We start from the raw sequence: 25,114 nt of genomic DNA on the forward strand, positions 1-25,114 counted from the left end.
TACTTATCTCCTGCCTGAAACTGCTTTACTTTTAACCTGGTATTAGTGTAAAAATTGTGTTGCTGAACTCCTAATCCAGTTAACTTGCCAAGCACCAGTGTTCCTCGGAAATGGTATTCATTATGTTCATGTCATGTAAGAGATAACATTTAGATGGTACACAATGGAACTTTTTATTATTTTCGTATTAACCTGCATGATAGACTTTTCTTGGGCTAGATTGTTTGGCTTAATCTGGTAACACTTATAATGTTTTCTATAATTTATAAATGAAAACTCATGTATAATATAAATTTTTTTTCTTCAAATTATCTTTATCAGGTTTTAATTTATGTTAACTTAGTAAATTGGGAAATTTTCACTATATTTCTAATATCTGGATTATTCAAATAAAATTATTATATTTTTTTATTGACAGGCTCAAGATTTTTTCAACTCAAGGAAATGTCTTTGAGTTTTATTTAATTACTCCTTGCCTATATGATCTTTTTATTTTCTGCCTAGAATGCCTATTATTTGTGTATTAAGTCTCCAAAACTGTATTGTGAGTCCTTGTATTTCCTCTTCTCATCCATCTTTCCCTCTGTATTATAGAGAATTTTCCACGGGATCTTCCACATGAACAATTAGATTTTCAGCAGTGACTAATACTCTCTTTTTAGGTCTTCTATTAAAATGGTAAATTTTAAAAGAATTTTTTAAAGTTTATTTATTTATTTTGAGAGAGAGAGAGCATGGGTGGGGAGGGGCAGAAAGGGAGAGCGAGAATCCCAAGGAGGCTCTGCACTGTCAGCACAGAGCCCAATGTGGGGCTTGAACTCACGAACCGTGAGATCATGACCTGAGCTGAAATCAAGAGTTGTACGCTTAAACAACTGAGGCACCCAGGTGCCCCTAAAATTGTAAATTTTAAAATCATTTGTCAAATTCTAGAAAGCTCTCCTCTCTCTCCCTCTCTCTCTCTTTCACTCTCTCCACTTATTGCATTAGCTTAAGATTTTTCAAAAATTTTAAATTTATTTTCAAATTTCTCTTAATGCTTCCACAGTTTGAATTTAATGTATGCTACCAGTTCCATGCATTTAGTTTGGTCTTTCTTCCCTCCAGTTACCGAATTTCCCTTAACCACATGTGTATGTATCTTTACTTATTTATGTTTATGTTTCCTTATTATTGGTACAGGGTTTAAGTGTTATAAAGACTACACGTAAAAATTTTATTTAACATGCTATACAAATGGAGCTTTTGTTTATGTCTCCTAGTGTCCTCTTCTAACCACATTACTCTATGTGTTTTCTGCACAGAAATTCTGGTCTCTATTACAGGACCTTCCTGCTCTTTCCCTTATTTATTGTATTAGCACAGAGAGAGAGGTAGAAATAGAGGGAGAAAGAAAGTGGAGACTGAGTTCAAGCCAATACGGTCATGGAATTCCTAACAGAAAACATTTTATTGGTCTCTTCCTTCTATTAAAATGTGTTCACAGTCGGGGCGCCTGGGTGGCGCAGTCCGTTAAGCGTCGGACTTCAGCCAGGTCACGATCTCGCGGTCCGTGAGTTCGAGCCCCGCGTTGGGCTCTGGGCTGATGGCTCAGAGCCTGGAGCCTGTTTCCGATTCTGTGTCTCCCTCTCTCTGCCCCTCCCCCGTTCATGCTCTGTCTCTCTCTGTCCCAAAAATAAATAAACGTTGAAAAAAAAATTAAAAAAAAATAAAATGTGCTCACAGTCGGGGCGCCTGGGTGGCGCAGTCGGTTAAGCGTCTGACGTCAGCCAGGTCACGATCTCGTGGTCCATGAGTTCGAGCCCCGCGTCAGGCTCTGGGCTGATGGCTCGGAGCCTGGAGCCTGTTTCCGATTCTGTGTCTCCCTCTCTCTCTGCCCCTCCCCCGTTCATGCTCTGTCTCTCTCTGTCCCCCCAAAAAATAAATAAATGTTGAACAAATAAAATAAAATAAAATAAAATGTGTTCACAGTGAACTAACAACAACAATAACAACAAAAGTTTGAAGAGTATCTGAGTACCCCTAGATAGAGGGCTGCATGGACAAATTTCCTAAAATTATACAGAAGTACCTTGAAATTTCTGGTAGAACTTACCAGACAAATACATTTCTGCTTTAGTTATAAGCAAGAAGTTATTTGTCTTCAACGAAGCTAACCAAACGTGGTTTGTTGGCTCAAGAATGTTTGTTGTTTGATTACCTAAGAGCCAACTTTTCATCTCTTAAGAATGGCAGTCACTAGTGATAATTCAGACACAAGGAAACACACTTTTGTGTCTGTGAGCTTCAAATGTTCAATATTCTCAGAAATCTGTTTCTGACTCTTATATAATAACTCGTATATAATATAGTTCCTAAATCCTGTGTGTAGAGCTATACATCCACAACCAAACCATTTAACCAGCATCCAGTGGGTCTTATTTGTGGTTAACATTGCCTAGGTAACCCCAAAGAATATTTTCCTCTTATTTCTCTTTTCACCAGCATGTCATTTCATTCTTATGCTAAATATAAATAATTGTTTCTTGGATTCGCCTAGTTCTGCTTTTAAGTGTGGATGCACTGTAAAAACTTCATATGTCAAACAGCCAAATAAAGGGAAAATATACATTAAGCAACAAATCAATGCAAATAAGTAAACAGAAATTACTTCTTGAACATTATTTTATTTTTTATTTATTTAAAAATCCCTTCTAATGTTTTTCTCAAATTTTCAGTAGTAATAAAAAAAAGTTGACTCATTGGAGAAACACTTACTTTACACATGGAAATCATTCTGATATAGTATCATTTTAAAAAGTAACCAGATAATTAATTCAACTCATATTTAGTTCCATGTACTGTGTTAGGTGCTAGGAATAAAAAAATAATATTAAGATATAATTAAATTTTTTTTAACTGAGCCACCCAGGCACCCCAATCATTCTTAAACTGAAGGAGATGTTAAAGATTTGTCTGTCCCAAGAGAGACAATTACATTGGAGGCCAGTGTCATACTTTTTTTTCTTTTTCAAAAGAAACTATCTTTAAGATATAATTTTCAAAGCAATTATTGAAAGAAAAGGGATTAAAAGAGTTAATACTAATATAGATATATATGTATCTTAAGCCTAGCAGGGAGGGTCTAATTCAGCACCAAAACTCACTGCAGTTTATTAAACAATGTAAAGTCAAAAGGTAGAAAACAAATACAAAAATATCACTATAATCATAAAAGTAAAATGAAGTGTGATAATTCAGTTATGAAATTTTGGAAGCATGCATAAAGTTATTAAATCAAGATGAAAAGCAAGTGTTACTTGGCAAGGATTTAAAAAAAGAAGAGTTTTATAGTAATGATAAAGCCAATGTTATTTGACTTGTAAATAAAGTACTTTAAATGTATTCAAACATGTGTATGGAAACAAAGGCAACACAAAATGACAAAGCAGTGTAGGCAAAGACAAATTACCTTGTAAATAAACATGGATGTAAGTATATAAATTTAAAAAATGTACATTTCATTTAAAAGTAAATTTACAGTACAGAGTGATTATATTGGATCTTATCAGAACCCATAGAAATTTTATTTGAGATCACTACTTCACATATTTCTGTTCTAATTACGATCAGGATCTTTAAGTATGCTTTTATTTATTTGGGCATATTTTCTTTTTCCTTCTTTTAAGATTGTTATTATTATTATTTTTAGCATATGTCTTAATATCTATTTTTTTCAAAAATTGAAAAAGCTATAAAAAGAATAAGATAACTATATAATATTATATGTTTTGTGTTGGGAGAGGATTCTGGTGTTCCCCATAGAAATATTCTGTTACTTAGCACCTGATTCAGATAACAAAGACTTACTTTAATGTCAAATGTAGAAGTTCAAACTGATTTAAGAATTAATATCATGAAAGGCATTGAGGTCTTTTGTGACATTAATGAAACTCTTTGATGAGGCTCTAATTTGTCAAATGGTTGCCATTAACCTGGTAGTCTTATAATAGAAGAGACTAGAACTTAATGTTGACATGTTTCAGTTATCAAACCTTTTATAATAGATCAGGGCTTGAAATTAGTTTTGGTGTAGAGACCCTCCTGGATCTGGAAGGTCAAACCCTTTTATAATGAATTGCTTATCAACACTCAAAACTGTTGTTTATAATAAATGCATAATTAGAAGGCATATTCTCAGTCATTCCTTCAGTCAATTAGCAAGTCAGATGTTATCTGAACCCAAGAGCAGAAAGTACATAGAAAATAAAATTAAAAGAGAAAAGTTACACATGTACATGTGTATAATCATTCAAGCCTTAAATTATCCCTGCTCGTGGATATTAGAATTTTATTTTTGGCCACTTGTTTAAAGGTTGATTTGGAAACTTAAACTTTTTTTTTTCTGATAATGTGAGTGAGATGTCAAAGTTTGAATAAAAAATAAAAAGAAGGGGGCGCCTGGGTGGCTAAGTTGGTTAAGCGTCCAACTTCAGCTCAGGTCATGATCTCACAGTTGTGAGCTGGAGCCCCACATCAGGCTCTGTGCTGACAGCTCAGAGCCTGGAGCCTGCTTCCCATTCTGTGTCTCCCTCTCTCTCTGCCCCTCCCCTGCTCATGCTCTGTCTCTCTCTGTCTCAAAAATAAATAAAAACATTTGAAAAATTAAAAAAAAATAAAAAGAAAGAATAATTTTTACAATGGTTCATCAAAAAGGATAATATTCTAAACCTTACATCCTCTCCAAAATAAAATGAAATGAACAGAGAATTTTTGTTTGTATTAAACTATGTACATCTTTGCAATAGCTATATCACGTGTACTCAATTATAGGAGCTAATATATTTTAGTGAAGGAGTCTGGGACACAATGAAGGGTGAGCTTTTCAGGGTTTTAGATTTGCAGTTTTATAACAAAGTTAAAGTCCCAGTTCTACCTTTAAAGCTGTATGGCCTGTTACAAATCATTTCACTTCTGTTATACTCAGTATGGGAAAGAATGAATAAATATTTAGAGAGTGCTTTTGAAGGGAGAGATAACAAAGGATTGCCAGTGAACAGGCAGACTTGATTGACAGATATGTGTGGTGGACCCAAGAGATCACTGGTGTGCTAGAAAATATTTAGCAACCAGCACTCAAACAAATTTGTTGAATATATATATCCACCCATATGTTCTTTTAATAACGTATACTAATATAAAGAGAGGTTGACAATTTTTTTCTAAAAAGAACTAGAAAATATTTTAGATGGGGGGGATAACTACTCAATACTGCCATTGAAGTACAAAAATAGCCATGGACAATATGTAAATGAATAAACATGGCTTTCTCCGGGTAAAATTTTATTTATAGAGATGGGTGGCAAGCACAATTTGACCAACTGACTGTCGTTTGTGAATCCCTGATTTAAGGGATGTTATAGCATGCAACTTACAAATGGTAATAAAATATACAATATTCATTACTGTAAATTCCATAGAGCTAATTGAATCTTACAGAATGCTTTTGGTGTTTTTTTTTTGCCAAATTTTGTATCAGCAACTTATAATTGGAACTGACAAACAAAAGTGGTTCCTAAATGAATATTGCTTGATTTTTTTATGTTAATAAGATCAGAGTAAAGCAATGCAAAAACAACGTTATATCAGAAACTCGTATTTGTAAATGATCGGAGCAACTTCTCAGCTAAATTAAATAATTGTTTTTTAATTCTAGAAAATATGATTTCTCCATATTTTTTGCATTATTTACAATAGAATGGCTCCAGACACAACCTATTCTCACTTAAGTATAGGCTATGAGCAGAGCAATAGATCAAGTCAAGACCTACAATGTTTGTCCATTTCTGCAGTGTAACTATTCCTAGTATTGCCAATATCAAGTTATTGATGTGATATCTCTGTGCAGAGTTGGGAAAGGATGGGCAGGCACCCTCACATAGTATATTCACCAAAGAGATACAATATATGTAACTAACCTAAAACAAAACACATAATAATAAAAGTAGTAAAATAATTAGGAAATGAAAGTTGTATTTGTTACTTTTGTTTTTAATATAACTTAATTGTAATATAATTGTAATCTAATTTAACTTAATTTTTAATAATGGCCATGCTTAACAACCAGTTCACAAAATTTCTAAAAATTTACCAATAGGTTCTCACAAGTAGTATCCCCAAAGACTAGCACATGGGTTAGAAAATAAGCTTGAAAATAATACATCTTGGAAAAACAGCATTTTAATAATGTTCTTATCATACTTCTAAAAGAAGTATTATTAGTGTGATTAATCAAGTCCTTTAACTATCTAGTTTCTCATAAATAGGACATCAGTTCTCTTAACCCATTCTTTCAGACTCTCAAAACCAATTTTAAGGTATTTTACTGGCTCTTCTCCATAATTATCCATTCTGTCGAATTTGACGTAATATATAAATCTTTTTTTACATAAAACTACACAATACTGACTGAAGCAACAATATTGTCTTGAATTTTGTCCCTGTTTTATCCCCTTATCAGAACATAGTGCTCAATCTTTTTCTGGAAATAAACATTACAACAACAAAACGGATGTAGTACTTCTGATTGCAATTCAGCTTTTGTCTTATCAGACTGACAGTGGGAACTGTTCATTGTTGATTGTGTAGAGGGAACATGTAATAAACATCTCCTATAAATGTTAGTTGAAAGAATTAATTAAGCTACATATTTGAGTGAAGGTTTGAGAAGTTCAGTATTCTTGCCCATTGAAAGCAATAGAACCAAGGAAGGATATATTCATAATTCCCAAACCTTATGGTTATCAGATAATCTGAGGAACTTTATAAAAATCCACAATTCCAGGTACAGAGCAACTGCAAGAGTTTTCCCCAGATCTACTGAATTATAAAATTTGGTAGTCATGTCCGAAATAAACTACCTAGAGGAGTCATATGATCGTCTACATTTGACGTAACTATTTGTTTGGTTATAAATAAGTAAAGTAGTTTATGCTAAGAAGAGGGCGGGGAAAAGAGAATGCGTAGATAGGTGGGCATCAGTCTGGATGGTGCACTCTCAGAGAGGAAAGTGTGTGTGTGTGTGTGTGTGTGTGTGTGTGTGTGTGTGTGTGTAGCTATAGATAAATTCAATACACACTCATGTTTTTATTGTTGTCGCTGTTTTAGTTTTAGTCAGAATTCAATACAGTGATACTATACAGTAAACGAAACCAGAAAGAAAAACAAAAACTTTTCTAAACATTATACTCATATAAAGACTACAAGAGAGGGGCGCCTGGGTGGCGCAGTCGGTTAAGCGTCCGACTTCAGCCAGGTCACGATCTCGCGGTTCATGAGTTCGAGCCCCGCGTCGGGCTCTGGGCTGATGGCTCAGAGCCTGGAGCCTGTTTCCGATTCTGTGTCTCCCTCTCTCTCTGCCCCTCCCCCGTTCATGCTCTGTCTCTCTCTGTCCCAAAAATAAATAAACGTTGAAAAAAAAAAAAAATTAAAAAAAAAAAAAAAAAAAAAAAAAAAAAAAAAAAGACTACAAGAGAATGTTATTCCAAAGAATATAGCCAGTTCTCCCATATAAAGAAAAACAATGTTTGTTTGTTTTCTATGATGGGCTGTTTGTTTTACTTATTTCTTCTTTCCTAGTCTGAATGGAGGAAGAGCTGACTGCACTAGGTGTCATGTTGGAAAGTGCTGGAATGGGGATGGACTCTCATGGACTGGTTTGCAGGGAGGCAAATGACCCCGCATCCTGAGAGGACTTTGGGCTCCTCAGTCTTCGAGAATGAATCATCCATCCTTTGGAGGGTGCATGTGTCTGCCTGTGCGTGCCTAACTGTGCCTGTGTAGCAGGTATCTTTGAATTAGTTGTCCATGGGATTACTTTGAACTAGTTGTCCATGGGTAACAAGTGAATGTAACCTTATTCCAAATAAATAGGAGATTAGTCAGAAATCACTCAGATGAACACATTAGGGCCATTTTTCTTAAGCCATCACCTGCTATCCCAAATGAATTTTCCAATTAATAAACATCATCCGGTACGGAAAAGTACTGGCTACTTTTCAAGCATCACAGAGAGCAAAGAAATATTTGAGGAAGGATAGTGGGAGGCGTGAGGAAGCACTTCTTAGCTGTGAACTTATAAATATATGTTTATCATCGTTGCTTGTGTGATACAGGTTAGTGGCTAGCCGTATACCTCTGATCAATGACTTATTTTTCCCATACTTAGCCTGTAAAAAGGAAAATCAGTTCTACATTTAGGCATCCCATTAATCTCAATGTTGACTTTAATTTAACAAATAAAACTTATTTTAGCAGGAGAATCCAAACCATAAACATAAAGGAGGTTGAAGAGATTATAAAGTCAATTTCTGTTGCCTGTTGGGGAAAAGTGTAAAAAACAGGAATGGCTTTAAATGAATGGTAAAGCTGTATGCATCTAGGCGTACTGTAGAGAAATTTCCCATGTCCATACAGATCTTACAAGCACATAGTGCTGTCTGTATTAGAAACCCATCAAGTGTCATCACAGTTATGCTTTTTAAGAGAAAAAAATAATCAACAGTCTTAAAATCACTGCTTAAACAAGAATCCCCTACCCCTGCCAACCTGAGATGTTATTTATTTATTTATTTTTTAAAATCTGTGAAAACAGAATTATGTTGAATTTCTTACCAGGTAAGGGAATCTTGACAATGAAGAAACATGGATGCAATTATTTAAAAAAAAAATTTAAATGTGATTTTATAGAAGTGTTTGTTGTTATCCTACTTCTGAATATAAATTATATTTACAAAGCATTTACTTTGCGAAATATGAATCAGGCAAGTATGGAAATATTTTCCTAAAATTGTATCTTTTAAAAATAGGGTATTTGACTATTTCAACTTTTTAAAATAAATTAATACATTTCACTCTAAAAGTTTATTATTAACAAAATATACTTTTCTTCAGTAATTTATAGATAGTAAGTCATTATTTTTATGTACCTATTAGATATAAAATTTTTGCAGTCATAAAGGCAAAAACTATCCATGTGTCAACAGAGATAACCAAGTTACTTTATAGACACCAAAGAAAAATAAATCATCATTATATTTCTTAAAGAAATGACCATTCTCATATTATGTTATATATATATATACATATATATATATATATACACACACACACATATATATATATATATTGTTGAATATAAGATATTTGACATGAAAATGTCCTTATTTTGGTGTTACTGAAACATTAAAATTTATGTGTCATAAAGTAAAGGTGTATTATTATAAATAAACATTGGAAACATAACACTTACTTCAATGAAAATGATAATAGGAAAATGGAAAATAATGTCTAACTTAAATCTATGAATGGCAGAATCAACTTATGGGTAATTAGACCAATATTCACATATATATACATATTAATGTATACTTAATGACTAAAAATGATCTAAGTATAAGTTGAGTTCACCTACCTTAAGAACATCTCCTTGTGCTAAATGAAATGTTCTGGCTGAAATATTGATCCCCTTTCCTGCTTGAACCTGAATACTATAAATGCATTCGTGGTTGTTTTCATAGTTGAGTGGATAATTTGGAGAGAGCAAAATCCCTTCATTATTTGTTGCAGATGCACCACATTCAGCTGCAGGTAAAACAGAATATGGAAGTACAGTTTAATAGAAGGTATTATCATTTTCAAGTAATGTAATGTATGGAAGTGTTAATGCATTTTATTTTAACTAGAGCTTGACAGAAAAGTGATGTACAGAATGGCTGTGTGTTGCGGATGATTCATTCCCTCAAATAATATATGGGAAGAAGAAACGACTGTCCACGGACCGGACACTTGTACATAAACAGAAATATATGGTAGTTTCCGTATTGTCCTCCCGCCCCTAGGATGAAAGGATAGCGTGGAAAAAGATGAAAGCAAAAGATTTTCAGGATGCCTTTTAATTTGTAGATCTCTGATTAATTGATTACCTTTAGATTTATAATTTATTTCTTTTAAAGTATAAAAAATAGAGTGATCAATTTTATTTTAGAATGATTCTTATCTGATTTTTTCATAACTGTTTCTGAATTTGACCCTTTTCCCTTCCCATAGTCAGCCTTCTCCTGATCCAAGAACTTCAGTAACAAAAAGGGAAATAAATACGACATTGCCTTTGAAAACTGATATAATGGGTAGAATCCACTAATCAATAACTGCAGCAAACTGGCACCTTTGAAAAATGGATTACCTCTCCCAACTTAAAAAATAAAATAAATTAAGGCATTTTCATAATCAGTGTATGCTACTGCTAACCCTCCTGTTTTAATTTAACAAAAATTGAGGACGTGTCTAACTACTTAGAATTCTCCACTTTTTTTTCAAGATTTAATTTTAATTTATTACTTTAAAAAGGTTTGTGGTAATGTTCCAAAACCAAACAAGTCCTTGTAAATTCCCAAACATATTCCTTATGTCTCAGAAATTCATTGAACTCAGTTTTCTTTCAGATCTAATAACTTGCTTCATATTATTATACCAGAGGTCAGGGAGAGTTCTGTTTTTCAAAGGTTTATCTTAGCAAGAAAAGAAAGCAAATCATTATGTTCCAGAAATAAGATTTTTAAAGTAATGATTCATGAAAATAATCATAGGAATTATATAGCAAACTAAAGTATAATGAATTGCTTTAACTTTCAAATGCTTAAACATTAACAAAAATAAGGCAAAAGAAAAAAAGGCTAATGAGAAAATGAAAATGATCAAAATGGAGCAGTCAATATAACAACATAGTATGAAATAATAATAAAAACTAATGATGTGATGCTAACAATCAACCAGTCACATGAAGAACTGCCACCCAACAGAGCTCCAACAAGTTCTTTTTAAAGTAAAAGGAAAAAAAAAACCTTAATAACTCCTAATACTGATTTAAATTGTTTTTATTTTAATGCAACTTAAGCATGTTCTAACACAAAATAGATATGTTCTTATGCTTTCAGTTGTACACACATATAATACTAAAACATGTTTAAAAATATGGGAATAAAACTACTAAAACAATACAATTTAAAATAGCACCATGTGTCTAATGTGGCATAAGATTTCATTTTTCTGAAATTAAGTCGCCCTTGGCAATGGGGATAAGGAGCCAGCTGCTAGCGTACAGACTTTTGGAGTTTGCTATGCCTTTAAATACACTATGCTGTGTGATGATTCAATTCTCCCTCATCCCTCTCTAGACTGTGGAGAAACTTCATCTGTATAGTACAATATGATGCCACGTGTCCTTTACTTAGTGGGAAAGAATCATTCCTATTTTAAACCGGTCTCATTTCCTTCTTCTTAGCTTATTAGAAATTAGGTATAGTTGTGGGGGCATAAAGACAGATGTATCAGACCACACAGATGATGCAGAATACACATATGTTTTTATCAGTTAGATTATCTATTAGAGAATACACAGTTTAAATTATTATAGAATCATGGATTTCTGAGAATACATTCTTGGATGCCAGCTTGCAAAACACTGATACATTGACTAAGAGCTCAGGCTTTAAAATTCAGAGATTTTGTTTTCAAAATTAAGTTCTATATTCTATCCATATGGCTCTGGAAAGTTATTTATTCTCCATGATTCAATATAGTCATCATTACAATGAAAATAATAACACCCTCCTCAGGAGGATATTTTGTTTGTATGTGTGAGTTGATAACATACCTAGAAAATGCAAGTAGAGTATTTAGCACGGTGCTGGCATACAATAAGAGCTCAAAAATTAAAGCTATCATTATGAATATTTAAGTGTAAATACTAACGGTAGCATTAATTTGCTTTATATACAGAAAAAGAGCTTAGGATACTTACATTGTCCCAGGGTGACTATCCAGGTGTAGAAAGACATTTATGTGTGTAAAAAGCCAGAGGACTCTTCATAATTTTGGAGAATCATTTATAACATTAAAATTATTTTAACAACTTGTGTAAACTGAACAAAACAACCTCCCGGCTCGCCCCAAAAGCAAAGCAGTAAGTTACTTCATTACCCATGAAAATATACTAATAATTTATTGCTAAGTTCTCAACATTTGAATATGTGGTAAGTGCCTTCTGCCATAAACATTGTTGGATCTATATTATATAATTTAATGGAGATTTGCTTTTATATGAAAAATAATCTGCTTCTGTGATATTTTTAATATTTCAGTTGGTTTAAATGGCTATACATGATTTTCTGGTTGGTGATATGAAATCAGGACTTAAACCAGAATGGAAGAATTAAGTTAGAAAATTTGGATTAAGTTAGTATCTTTCTCATTTAATCAGGACTGAATATAAACTGTGGGGACCAGAGCAAAATGAAAGTACACTCCCCCTTGTTGAAAATGTCCTGAGCATTTCAGGAGACCAATAAAGCATTAAATCAAGCATGGGACACATCTTAGCATAGAGCCTTGTGTGACTACATAGGTTTCATACCCATGAAGCCAATTATGCATTTTTTGTCTCACAACTCTGCAAGCTAAAACTTATTTTCTCTAGTTTTAGAGATGGAGACACCAAAGCGAGCTTTCTTGCTAAAATCAAACAGTGTGTATCAGAGCTCGGATTTACACTGAGATTTACATCTGCCTTTGCCCATGGTGTTAAAATTATAAGTATATATTTTCTCTCTCAGGTCAAAATACTTCTTTAGTATGACAGGAGGCACTATTAATGATTATCCCACACAACAGGTAGAGACTGAGACTATTCTAGATAAATTGATATGCAAGGTCACTTTTTTCTTTATTCTTTAACTATTGCACAGGCTATTTAAGGACATTCCATTAAAAACTAAGAGGTTTATTTTATGTGGGCTGGGGTCTGTCCCGGAGATCAGAACATGTTGACCCCACTTACAAAGTATACATCTATATTCCATTATAGATAATTATTAATGTTCAGAATGATTGTCTCATACCAAAGGAAGATCTTAAAACATAAAAAATGAGAATCAGTTCAGAATGTTCCACTTACATATACAAGAATGTGAAGAAATCTATTATTTTTCAATGAGTCTTGATAAAATAAAGGATAAAAAGAGGAATTCATTTAACCACAATACTAAACTCTAGGAGCTAGGTGATTAATAAAAAAAAATTATTTTTACATGTGGTCTCATCTTTGATTTTATCTTTGAATTTCAAATATTCCCAAAACTGGCTTACAAGTAGCCAGTGTAGAACTAATATTTGCCCTGTACAAGCTCTCCTCCTACAGCCCTCTTGTTTGCCAACTGGAATTGAAAGGGATCTAATGTTGAAATTAACAACAAACTTTGCACAGTTTGACCATATGCCTGTCTAGCAATGAACATGCTTCTATCTCTGTTGTGTAATAAGCTGACATGATGATATTTTGCAAATGCAAATCTGATCTTGTACTTTGTGCCTCATATGTACTCACCACCAGCAAATCAAAGTTCACAGAATATCATCATACAAGGCCATTTATACTGTGAATCCAGTCTGACTTTCTAGCTATTGCCCACCATTCTTTCCCATGGACCATGCAGTTCAGCTATCCTGAACTCCTGGCCCTTTGCCATGGTCTCACACTCAGCCTTTATAACTGCCATTGTTACTAGAGGTAAACAGCACCCCTAGCTCCGGTGGATGGGATTTCAGGACCCAAACAAAGGCGCAAATAACTTGATATGGAATTATATTTTTCTATTCTTCCCAGCATCGGGTGGCTGTGATGGTGTAATGGAACAAAGGAAATAACGTCACATTGAAGTACTAGCGATAATTCTCACAAATAACAATTGTGGCTATAATGTTCATAAATATCCAGAAAAAATACGGTAACTACAACATTTTTATTGTATATGACATGAATATCACAGGACGTTTTCACAAAACATACTTAAAAATGAGAAGATATAACTATCAGCAAACTGTGATTGAACATTCTTAAATGTTAGAATCACTTGGCAGGCGGGGAGGGGGGTGGGGGAGGACTAGCAGAACAGCTAGCACTAAGAGAGAAGAAACATGGTTAGATGATTCTAACAAGACGAGGTTATATAAACAAAAAACATCAGCTACATGGGAAAGAACAATTTGAGTAAAGGAAGTCCTAGACATCCAAGTGAGTTGAAAAACTGTCATTATCATCCAGTCATAGTGACATTTATGGAGAATATGCAGCTTCCACTGAACAAACCCAAGTCTGTGGCTTACTACATCAGGGCAATGCCAGGGTTTTCAGGCAGGTGCTGTAATAAATTGCGTATCTGATGGAACAAATATAAGAGAAACATTTATCTTAATAAAAAAGCTACAGGCTCATTTTAATACAAAGAATTAATATTTTTGCTTAACTGGGTACCTTGGTAGAGAATGTATACTAAGATATTTAAAGTGGCTAGAGACAGATAATATTATGCTCTGATTAAGCGCGCGCACACACACACACACACACACACACACACACACACACATTGATTCATTTCACAAATATTTGTTAAATCCTTATTATTTACTGGTCATGAGAGATCCAGTGTTGAAACCCTCATAGAACTTACTTTGTAGAAGAAAAGACAGATGTTTAACTATATAATGATACAAATAAACATCTAGTATGTGAAGACACATAATGAGGAGCACTGTTCTGAATAAAGTCAAGACTTGTCTGAAGGACTGACATTAGTAAATTAAAAGTGATAGGACAAGGTAGGTTGAGGGAAAGAATATTTCAAACAGAAGAAACATTTCTGAAAATATCATGGGGAGGGTTGTAACAGGTTCTGGGAAATGAGAGATCTGGTATGGGAGAGGTTTTATTTTTGCAAGTTTGAGCTAGAGGGAGGTCCCTCAAGATTAGAGTTTCTTCTGTTGTTCATCTGTTATGATAGGGGAAAAATGGTTTTCTTAGATGTGTAGGAAAGGGGATGTCACTAAATATGAGTTGCTTGTTGTTCTTGTGGCGGGGGAAAGCTTTTTTTTTAAGTTTATGTATTTATTTATTTAGAGAGACCATGAATGGGAGAAGGGCAGAGAGAGATGGTGAGAGAGAATCTCAAGCAGACTGTCAGTGCACAGCCAGATGCAGGGCTCAAACTCACCAACTGTGAGATCATGACCTGAACCAAAATCAATAGTAGGACGCTCCACTGACTAAGTCACCCAGGTGCCCTGGGAATACTTTTGTTTTTAAGGCTTAGAAAGTCAGTTGCAGAAGATGAAGAATATAGGACTTGATTGAATGAGACTTGTTCATAAAATATTTGAGATTTGGGGTCAGAAAACTATTGCTTCATGTTTAAGGAGTTGCAATGTTATTTTGAAGTATAGTAAGCACATTTTTTCCTACTCTAACGTGAGCGCAGCACCTGTTTCCTTCATGCTTTGGTCTAGAATAAACTTTATGTTCTAATGTCACTAATTTCTAAAGCTTACATTTGCCAATATGACTTTCCTCCAAAATAATCAATGTTAAGACATTAGTAGGTGATAATGTTTCCTTCTTCTCTCTAATTTGAACTGGGAGGTTATCTTTAAATCACAGGAATTAATGATATAAAAATATTATATAATTTATCAGAGTATTAGGGAACTATTTTTGGAAGACCTTTAACTTTAATACTTCTCATAGAATATAAATATTTTGTATGCAATCTCCAATCCAAACACTATTTGCTATGATACCGTTATTTTGTAGAAAAACAAATCCTAGTCATATAAATATTTTTATTTAAACATACAGATTAAAAAACCTATGAAAGTTACCAACATAAAATTCTTTGATGAGCTGAAAATAATATGTTGATAAATATAGTCTTCCTTGGATTGGAGTAGGAGAGAGGCGTGTACTGGAATCGGTGGTAAGAGTCACTGCTATAGTGAGGAATTCACTAGAGCAGGAATATCCATTGAATTTCAGTTTTTTCCTACTTACTGAAAAACAGGCCAGCCCGTGCATCATTAATCTCCATTACTAGGGTAAGAAAATCTGGTAGCATCTATTGTGTGCATACAGCCACACATTTTCAGATAAACTGGTAAAATGCTTTTCAGTAATTTGGCTGAGAAATTTGAAAAATGTCTATGATCAGTGAAGTTTGCAGTTATTTTTAAGAATGTGCATTATAATTGAATCTCTTCTTTTATGCTTTTTTGATAGCATCCTTTGAATTATTCAAAAAGCAGAACAATTTCAAACCTAAGCATATAGGATGCCAAGTCAAATAAGGTGTAGCATTAAGTACAAGTATGATTTTCCATATGCTTAATTATTACCAGAGTAAAAATAATGGTAATTCTTGTGTTATATAGAATGGTGTGTTGGCGGGGGGGAGGGGGGCCATTCAAACGGTCAAATCCAAATCAACCACTTACTTTATATCATAAATATAAATTTACCTTTTTTAAAACTTTTTAATCCATTATTGAACCTGCTATGTCACCAATCTAATTTCTACTATATTTCCTGAAATTAGGACACCACTGATTTTAAGAGTCACCATTATTTTGTGTCTCAAGCAAAAACGTTGCCAATAATCTGTGATAGCCATTGGTTGTGAGATACATACCAATTACAGAGATGTTCATTTTTTTTAAAAGGGGCATCTAAGAAATTGTGAAATGTGATAAAATGTGTTAATAATATTGGATACATTCAGGAAAACTTTTCCTGATATGCCTTTATGACTTGGCAGTATAAATAACACATTAGTAATTTAGAAATTTTTTTTGTCAATTTTTTTTCTCAAACAGGTACTCACATATGCCTAGATTCTCAGAAAGTGGTAGAGATGAGAGGGTAGAGAGGTATATTAATCTTCTTATGCCACTGCTGAAAATATGAGAATCCATTAGTATTGTATAAAGTCTGGCTTTACCTTTCCTTTGTTGTTCTTAGACAACAGTGACACTTCACTGGATTTCTTTTTTTCTCTTTCCAGTCTCTCCAAATACAGCACAGTTATATGTCCAAGTGAAAACTACTCCTTGTTTAAGTTTACAAATCAAGAGTTTCTAAAAACATATTTTCACTAAAAGAATTTAATCTGGAATTTGCTACATTTCTCCTTAAAATTTTATTTTAGTGCATTTACTATATTCAATTTTTACCACAAAAATCATGGCAATCATTGCCATGCAGAATTATTATTTTATGAGTTAGTCATAATTAAAGAACATAAGTTTAAAATTTTAAGCAAATTCAATATATAAGGGGCACCTGGGTGGCTCAGTCAGTTAAGCCTCCAACTTCAGCTCAGGTCATGATCTCGCAGTCTGTGGGTTCACGCCCCGTGTCGGGCTCTGTGCTGACAGCTCAGAGCCTGGAGCCTGCTTCGGGTTCTGTGTCTCCCTCTCTGCCCCCTCCTCCTCATGCTCTATCAACAATAAACGTTAAAAAAAATTTTTTTTAATTCAATATACAATTTTATGCCAAAAAGTATGGAGGATTTCCTGTAACCTGATAATGTTCTTTCAGGATTCCTTTACTTCCATAAGCAGCTACTCAGAGTCTACGGCACTCAGTTCATTTACTCATTACAAATAACACTAACTATAATACCTGTGGATATATCAGGTGCTACATTAAGTCTTAAAGATAAGGCTCTTAGGTGATATGTGAGCTAGAAGAGAAATAGACATGAAAACTGCACTGCACTAATGTGTAATGTGTAGCATAATACAAATTTGGCCTGGGATGGCAAACATGAGCAAATCATACGTTTTAAAGGAGTGGCAAGATGATAGATCAGGGACGACTTCATGAAGAACATTATCCTTGATTTGAGTAAAACAAAATGTTATAAAAGTAATAAAAATGGTGAAAAAAAAGATTCTGGGCAGAGAGAAACGGAGAACTGCTTGAATGAAAAGCCTCGATTGATATGCTTAGGAGAACCAGTAGTTCAGGTGCCACTCTAAGAAATTCAGACTTTATCATGTCAGCACTAGAGCCCCACCGAAGAGTTTTAGGAAAAGAAAAAGAGGAAAGGATTTAATAAACCCATCAGGGCAGCTCCATGGGGAATGGATTGCAGCCCTGGGTTCCTAGAGGGAGGAAAAGCTAGAGAAGATAACTGTAGCCAACAGGAGATGGTGAGGGTTTGAACAAAAGTAATGGAAGAAGAGATTGAAAGTAAAGGGCAGAGAACTTGCAGAATAGTTGGAAGTGGGAAGTAAAAGAAAGGGAAAGGAAAGAGTACATAGGAAGAGGGGTGGCTTTGAATATACTCATGAATCTACTTTTGTACCTGATGAATTTGCTACGCCTGCGGGATAGCACGTGTAGAAGTCCACTCAGCAGCTAGTCGTGCTTGTAGCCAAGGGCTTGCTATTGTAAGCCCCAGACAAAAGGATGCATCCAGAGACCGTGTATGAATCGAGAAGAAAAGCAAACACCAGAATCCACGGAGCCTCAGAACTCAGAGGCAAAAGCGCATTCAAAGAAAGCTGTATCCTATCAGCAGTGTTAAATGCCACAGAGAGTTCAATTAAAATGAATACTAAGAGTTCACTGATTTGGTAATTAAGACGCAGGGAAGGCAGGGAGTAAGACAATGTCTTTAATGATATTGGTGGTAAAGGAAGGTAGAGAGCTACAAGCACAGCCAGTGGTGGCATAGGTTGGAGGGCAGAAATCCTTATTTGTGGTTGTTTGTGTTTGTTGCTGTTGTTGCTGTTGTTTCGGTCTGGGTTAGTTATGAATTTAAAAAAATTGAAGGGGCGCCTGGATGGCTGAATCAGTTAAGTATCCGACTTCGGCTCAGGTCATGATCTCACAGTTTGTGAGTCTGAGCCCTGCATTGGGATCTGTGCTGACAGCTCAGAATCTGGAGCCTGCTTCAGATTCTGTGTCTCCCTCTCTCTGCCCATCCCCTGCTTGCATTCTCTCTCTCTCTCTCTCTCTCTCTCTGTCTGTCTCTCTCTCTGTCCCTCAAAAATAAACATTTAAAAAAAAAAGAAAAATTGAAAAATTTTAAAAATGAAGATGTTTATATTAAGTACAGACAGAGATGGAGGTTAAGCAGGATTTTCAAAAGCCATCCCAATTCTGAAGACCTAATATTCTAGCATTTTAAAACTACACTATTAAAGAAGTCATTTGGGAAAACCTGTGTGATTTTTAAGGTGATAAGTGAAGATGCAGGATTATATTCTACATAGACTGTGATTATGGAACAACATATACATTAGAAAAATTGCTACAAGAATATAGTAACAAATTCTGCAATAGTTTTAAGACAAATGACTCAATATCTAAAAATACACTGAAAAATGTGATCATTGTGCTTAGAATAGATTATTTTGTTATTTTGTTTTCATTACCTGTTTGAAGACGGCATAATGGGCTGAAATGGCTATTGGTTTATAATGATAAGACTTTTAAACATATACATTACTCTTTGTTTCATTTAACTCAATTGGTAAAATAATAGTGATATAAAACTTTTTGGTGCTGTGTGAAAAATGTTTGTATACAAATATTCCTACTCCATTTACATGTACTTCATACATAGTTATGATGTAAGAGAAAATAATCCTTTATATCATAGGAATGTTTTTACATTTCCTAGTGAGTTATTCTAGCGAAGAGGAACAAATTGTAGTGGTAAGTATTTGGAGAATAAGACGGCAACTAACAATATTCCTGATATTCCAAGATTCTAATATACTTTTCTAGACCCTGTGAAAGCCCAATAAATACTGTTAACAAGGCAGTAGTGATACTAGACTAAGCGAAACAAGTTGTTTTTTGGATTAAAGGATAATAAATAGTGTTTGTAGGAAAAAAGAACAAAATATAATTCTTTCACCCAATAGAATTTAGCTACTCTGCATGTTATATGCAAAGCTTTATATATGAAGGGGATATAAGCAAAAACAAAGGTTAATGGCATTTAAGTGCTTCCTACACTAAGTGTTTTATTTATACCTCTCAGCGAAGTAAGCCTGCATTTCCAAAGACAAATTTGAAGATAGGAGTAGCTGAATACATCTACCCAAGATCACAGAATTGGTGAAGTTTCGAACTCAGATCTGTTAGTCTCCAGACCCCAAATTCTCAACTACTAGTTGGCATTTCCACTGCAAGATGAAGATACAAATGACAAAATCAAGGAACTTCACTTTTGCAAGGACAACAGCAATAGTATGAATTAACTATGCTACAAAGTAAGGGGTATAAAAGAACTGACGACATTCACAGTTTTAAAGGAGAGAAAAATCCCTTCTTATGGAAAAGTCAGACAATGTTTCATCAGGAAAGTAGCTTTTGGGTTGCATTTTCAAGGATAGGTGGGATTCTGGTGGTCTGGATAATGGGAGGCAGGATTTCGGGGAAAGGAAATAATTTCACTAAGCAATATTATTGCTGCAGCTGAGGTCAGAGAGGTTGTTGCCTGTTTTCTCCTCTAGAGTTTTGATGGGTTCCTGTCTCACATTTAAGTCTTCATCCATTTTGAGTTTATTTTTGTGTATGGTATAAGAAAGTGGTCCAGTTTCATTCTTCTGCATGTTGCTGTCCAAAAAGTCTCAGAGAGGGAGGCAAACCATGAGAGACTCTTAAATATGGAGAACAAACTGAGGGTTGGAGTGGCAGGGAGAGGGGAAAATGGGTGATGGGAATTGAGGAGGGCACTTTTTGAGATGAGCACTGGGTGTTGTATGTAAGCTATGAATCACGGGAATCTACCCCCAAACCAAGAGCACTGTTTACACTGTATGTTAGCTAACTTGACAATAAATTATATTAAAAAAAAAAAAGAACCCAAGTTTGAAGAAAAAAAAAGAATGTTATTAATTTTCCTGAAGGTTAGGGAGGGAAAAAGGAAAGGTAGGAGTAACTTTTAATTTTACTTAGCCCATGGGAATCTGCTCTCTGCAATGTGTTGATTAAATAATATTAAATTTAATCTTAAACCATAAGTGTCCGAGACATTCAAATCACATTTCCGATTTGGAGGTTAAAACGCAGTGTCTTTCATCTAAAATAGTCTCAGATTAAGTGTAAACTTAACAAAGTAATGTACTGAAACAGGAAGAAGGGAGAGTAGGAAAGAGGAGTGGATAGATCTTCTTTGTACGTTTTCCTGTATTTATTGTGAGCACCATCTCTCTAACATTTTTTTTTATTCCTCTTCTTCTTCTTTTTTTTTTTTTATTTTAGAGAGAGCAAACATGAACATGGGGGAGGGGCAGAGTGAGAGAGACAGAGAATCACCAGCAGTCTTCACGCTCAGTGCAGAGCCTGACTCGGGGCTCCATTTCACTAACCAAGGCTCGTGACCTGAGCTGAAATCAAGAGTCGGATGATCAACCCACTGAGACACCCAAGGCGTCCCTCTAACATTTTTAAGTGAAAGGATAAGAAGGCAAATAAAGCACATTTGGTTTCCTAAATATGATGGTGATATCTATGATATTGAAAGTTTCCCAATACCTAATTAAATGAGCCAAATTTAGAGTAAACAAATTTTTAAAGTATGTAAAACAGTACATTTAAAGAGGGGAATGTATAATGTAATGAATGTGTCAGACATATGTTGCCTAAATTAAGGTATGGTTAAAAAAGCATAGTTGCTTTTTGAAATAAAATCTACATTAAACAGAGTCATTTAAGTAGGATTATTGATTCACATATCATTGTACACATAAAACAAAAATTATTTTCAGCTGAAATCATTACCATTTGCCCCACTGACACTCTCCAAAACCAATATTAGTTAACTTTTTCAAACTGTAATATGTAATTTTCTTTTAAATAAAGTATTTTTTTCAGTCGAGGTTAGGGGGAGAGAGAGTTTACCACATTTATCTTAATATTCAACAAGTCCAGAAGTTTTAAAGAACTGTTTCTAAGGCTTATTTCCACAAATATAATCATAGTGAAGCTTGGTATTTTTGTAAAGAATTTCAGGCATGATCTGTCGATCCTGTCCTAAGTTCTAAGTTAAGGTTTTTTGTGATCAGAGGGATGGGCTTATATTTCATTTTTAAACACCGTAAAGAAGACTCAGTAAAACATAAAGGACATTTTGGTCTCTTCGACTTCCTGTCCTTTGCATAACATATATAATCTCAATTCTCTGATATTTTCCTATTTCCCATCGCTATGTTTCAAATGGCAGTGGTCAGCAGGAGACTTTCTTAGCTGCTTGAAATCCAAGTTGTCGCTGATTTCTCCATTTCATCGCTTCTTGCTGGTAATAATGAACAATTTTTTAATATGATCTGATTAACCAGTAAATGGTAGCCTAAGGTATTTTAACTAGGTCTGCAGAAATCATAAAACATCACCTCCCCAGTCTTTTGAAAAACACCCACAAAAGCTTTGGGGCATCTGGGAGGCTCAGTCGGTTAGACATCTGACTCTTGATTTCGACTTAGATATGATCCCAGGACCCCAGATCCTATATCCGGCTCTGTGCTGAGCCTGGGGCCTACTTGGAATTTTCTCTCTCTCTCTCTCTGCCTCTCCCCCCTGCTTGTGCTCTCTTTCTCCCTCTTGAATGAAAGAAAGAAAGAAAAAAAGAAAGAAAAAGACAGAAAGACAGAAAGAAAGAGAGAGAGAGAGAGAGAGAGAGAGAGAGAGAGAGAGAGAGAGAAAGGAAGGAAGGAAGGAAGGAAGGAAGGAAGGAAGGAAGGGAGGGAGGGAGGGAAAGAAAAGGCCCTGAGAGTCTATTGATCCTGCAATAGTGGACTTTTCTTTGAACAATGAATGAAATGTCATGATTTCAAATTCAGGGAGAAGCCTCCTGCTTTCCTCTTCAAACTGTATTAAAATGCACCATGCTAGGTACTCACTAATTATATTCATATACTATAAAGCAAGCTATATCCAGTTCCTGGAAAATGTGGCATTTTAGGTGAGTTTTTAAGGTATCAAAGGGTTTACCACAGATTGAAACATTTTTTGCAAATTAAATATATAAAGAGGAACAAAATTTCACATATTAACAATTTAATAATTTCTTTTTTTTAAATGTTCATTTATTTATTTTGAGAGAGAGAAAGGGGGGGCGGGCAGAGGGGCAGAGAGAGAAAGAGAAAATCTCAAGCAGACTCCATGCTGCCAGCCCAGAGCCCCACGTGGGGCTCAGTCTCAGGAACACAAGATCATGACCTGAGCCAAAATAGAGTCAGATGCTTAACGGGCTGAGCCACCCAGGTGCCCCGATAATCTCTAAATAACTTTTCAGAATAAGAAATATTAGCTCAAATTTTCAGGTTTCATGGAGATAAAATGAGTAATGTAACTCCTAATGCAGATAATTCTTGATTTTACATCTGCAAATATAAAAATAATGAGCTAGAGTCCCAATCCTTGACTCTATATATGTCCTCAGGCACACCTTCTGGTTGTTTAATATCTTCTCTTTTTTTAAAAAAAAAAGTTAATTTATTTTTGAGAGAGAGAGAGCGCACACGCGAGCACAAGCAGGGGAGGGACAGAGAGAGAGGGAGGGAGAATCCCAAGCAGGCCTTGCACTGTCAGTGTGGAGCCAAATGCAGGGCTCAAACCCACAAGCCATGAGATCATGACCCGAGCCTTTGAAACCAAGAGTTGAATGCTTAACACACTGAACCACTCAGGTGCCCCACTTAATACCTTTCTAAGCACATGAAGCCCAGGGAGTATTTACATTCTGTGGAAAGTACCAAATTAATCCAAGGAAATGAATCATCCTGTGTTTTGCCATTCTAATTTACTAATCTGTTATTGTTTTCTTTCTACTAATAGCAAAAAGAGACAAAACTATCTTCAGAAAAAAGTAGGCTAATTTAGAATGGGTACTTCAGATCACACACACACACAAACACACATACACACACACGTCCAGAAATTTAAAAATAATTCAAAGAATCAGAAGCAAGATTGCTTGTGCCAGCTTATGTTTTGTTTCAAGGGATGATCCTTAGCAGACTATTGGTTTTTGAAATGGCTTTTCCATTCAAACTAGATATGAATCATTGGTACTAGTGTGGTATTTGTTGCTCACAACAACAACAACACATGATGAGTCATTTCATCCTCTCATTACAGATTCTAGATGATGAAATAAAATCCAAATGCATCTTCTTGTGTCTATTGAACAATAAGATTGCCTACAGAGTAGATAATTTGTCAGTATAAAACAATAAATTCAAATTTCCCCTAAGTGATAGAAATCTAACCATCTAAAATATGGCACCTTGAATTAAAATGTTACATATTAAACATCTGATAGATGGATAGGGATTCTAGTACATAGCGGGCACTCTGGGAGCAGAGTGGGATAAACAGATTAAATGATAAATTGCTATGCCATGTGCTAAGTGCTATAAACGAGTTTGGTGGGGGCACTGTGAATGGGATAAATGATTTTGCCTGTAGAAGTTGAGGAAAGCCCACAGAGAAAATGAAACTTAATCAGGTCTTGAAGGCATGAGGCACAATCTGCTAAAACATTGTGCAAGTGCCTTTGGTCTTCCTAAGAAATATCTCATCTCATTATGTTCTTTATGTTCTTAAAAGGCATTATTAATTAGGTAAAAAAGATATGTAAATGCATTAATTTTTATTTTTAGGGGAACCAAGGCCTGCATGAATGTGAGTAAGAAACTATTCTACTTCCCTGGTCTTGACCACACCCAGTCTCTTAGGAACAGTAGGTGGGTTGGAGATTCCTTGCAGAGCTCTCACTCTAAACAGTAAACTGTACATTCTCTGCCTTGATTCCTAATGGGATGTAACTAAGAGAAATCAAAAGAGCTGAGTGCCTCAGTTGCACTGCAGAGCAACGTGCCGGGAGATTATAAATCATAGAACCATCCCCTACCGTCTCCTCCGTAGCAACACTACTGATACGAGAGGAGAGGTGAATTACGAACAGAGTTGGGGATCAGTGGTCCGTAAAACATTATAAAAGAAAAAAAATATACAGGAGAGACAAACACATGATCCTGCAGAGTATAATTTGAGGCAGGGCCAGTTATACACATTTAAAAAAAAAATTAATCTGTAAAGTTAAGCCCAAGTGTTCTGACAGTCACTGAAAGAAAGTGGTCTCTATACACTTGACTTGAGTGTTCTTCTGTCACCTGAAGGTGCCTTTTTTCTTTGTCTTCTATTAGTGTTCGCTATGCTCTTTCTTTG

At 34.9% G+C, this 25,114-nt stretch overlaps 1 protein-coding gene across 2 annotated transcripts in view; it reads right to left on the bottom strand.

Annotated features, from left to right (window-relative positions):
• CSMD3 (CUB and Sushi multiple domains 3) overlaps window positions 1-25,114 on the bottom strand; it is a 1,270,863-nt gene that overhangs the window by 333,484 nt on the left and 912,265 nt on the right. For both annotated transcript variants that reach the window (XM_047842282.1, XM_047842281.1), the window contains one exon: window positions 9,452-9,621. In XM_047842282.1, the coding sequence (XP_047698238.1) occupies window positions 9,452-9,621 (170 nt within the window). The remainder of the gene's footprint in view (window positions 1-9,451; window positions 9,622-25,114) is intronic.

This window comes from Prionailurus viverrinus, chromosome F2, assembly GCF_022837055.1.
Source record: "Prionailurus viverrinus isolate Anna chromosome F2, UM_Priviv_1.0, whole genome shotgun sequence".
NCBI classification, from domain to species: domain Eukaryota; kingdom Metazoa; phylum Chordata; class Mammalia; order Carnivora; family Felidae; genus Prionailurus; species Prionailurus viverrinus.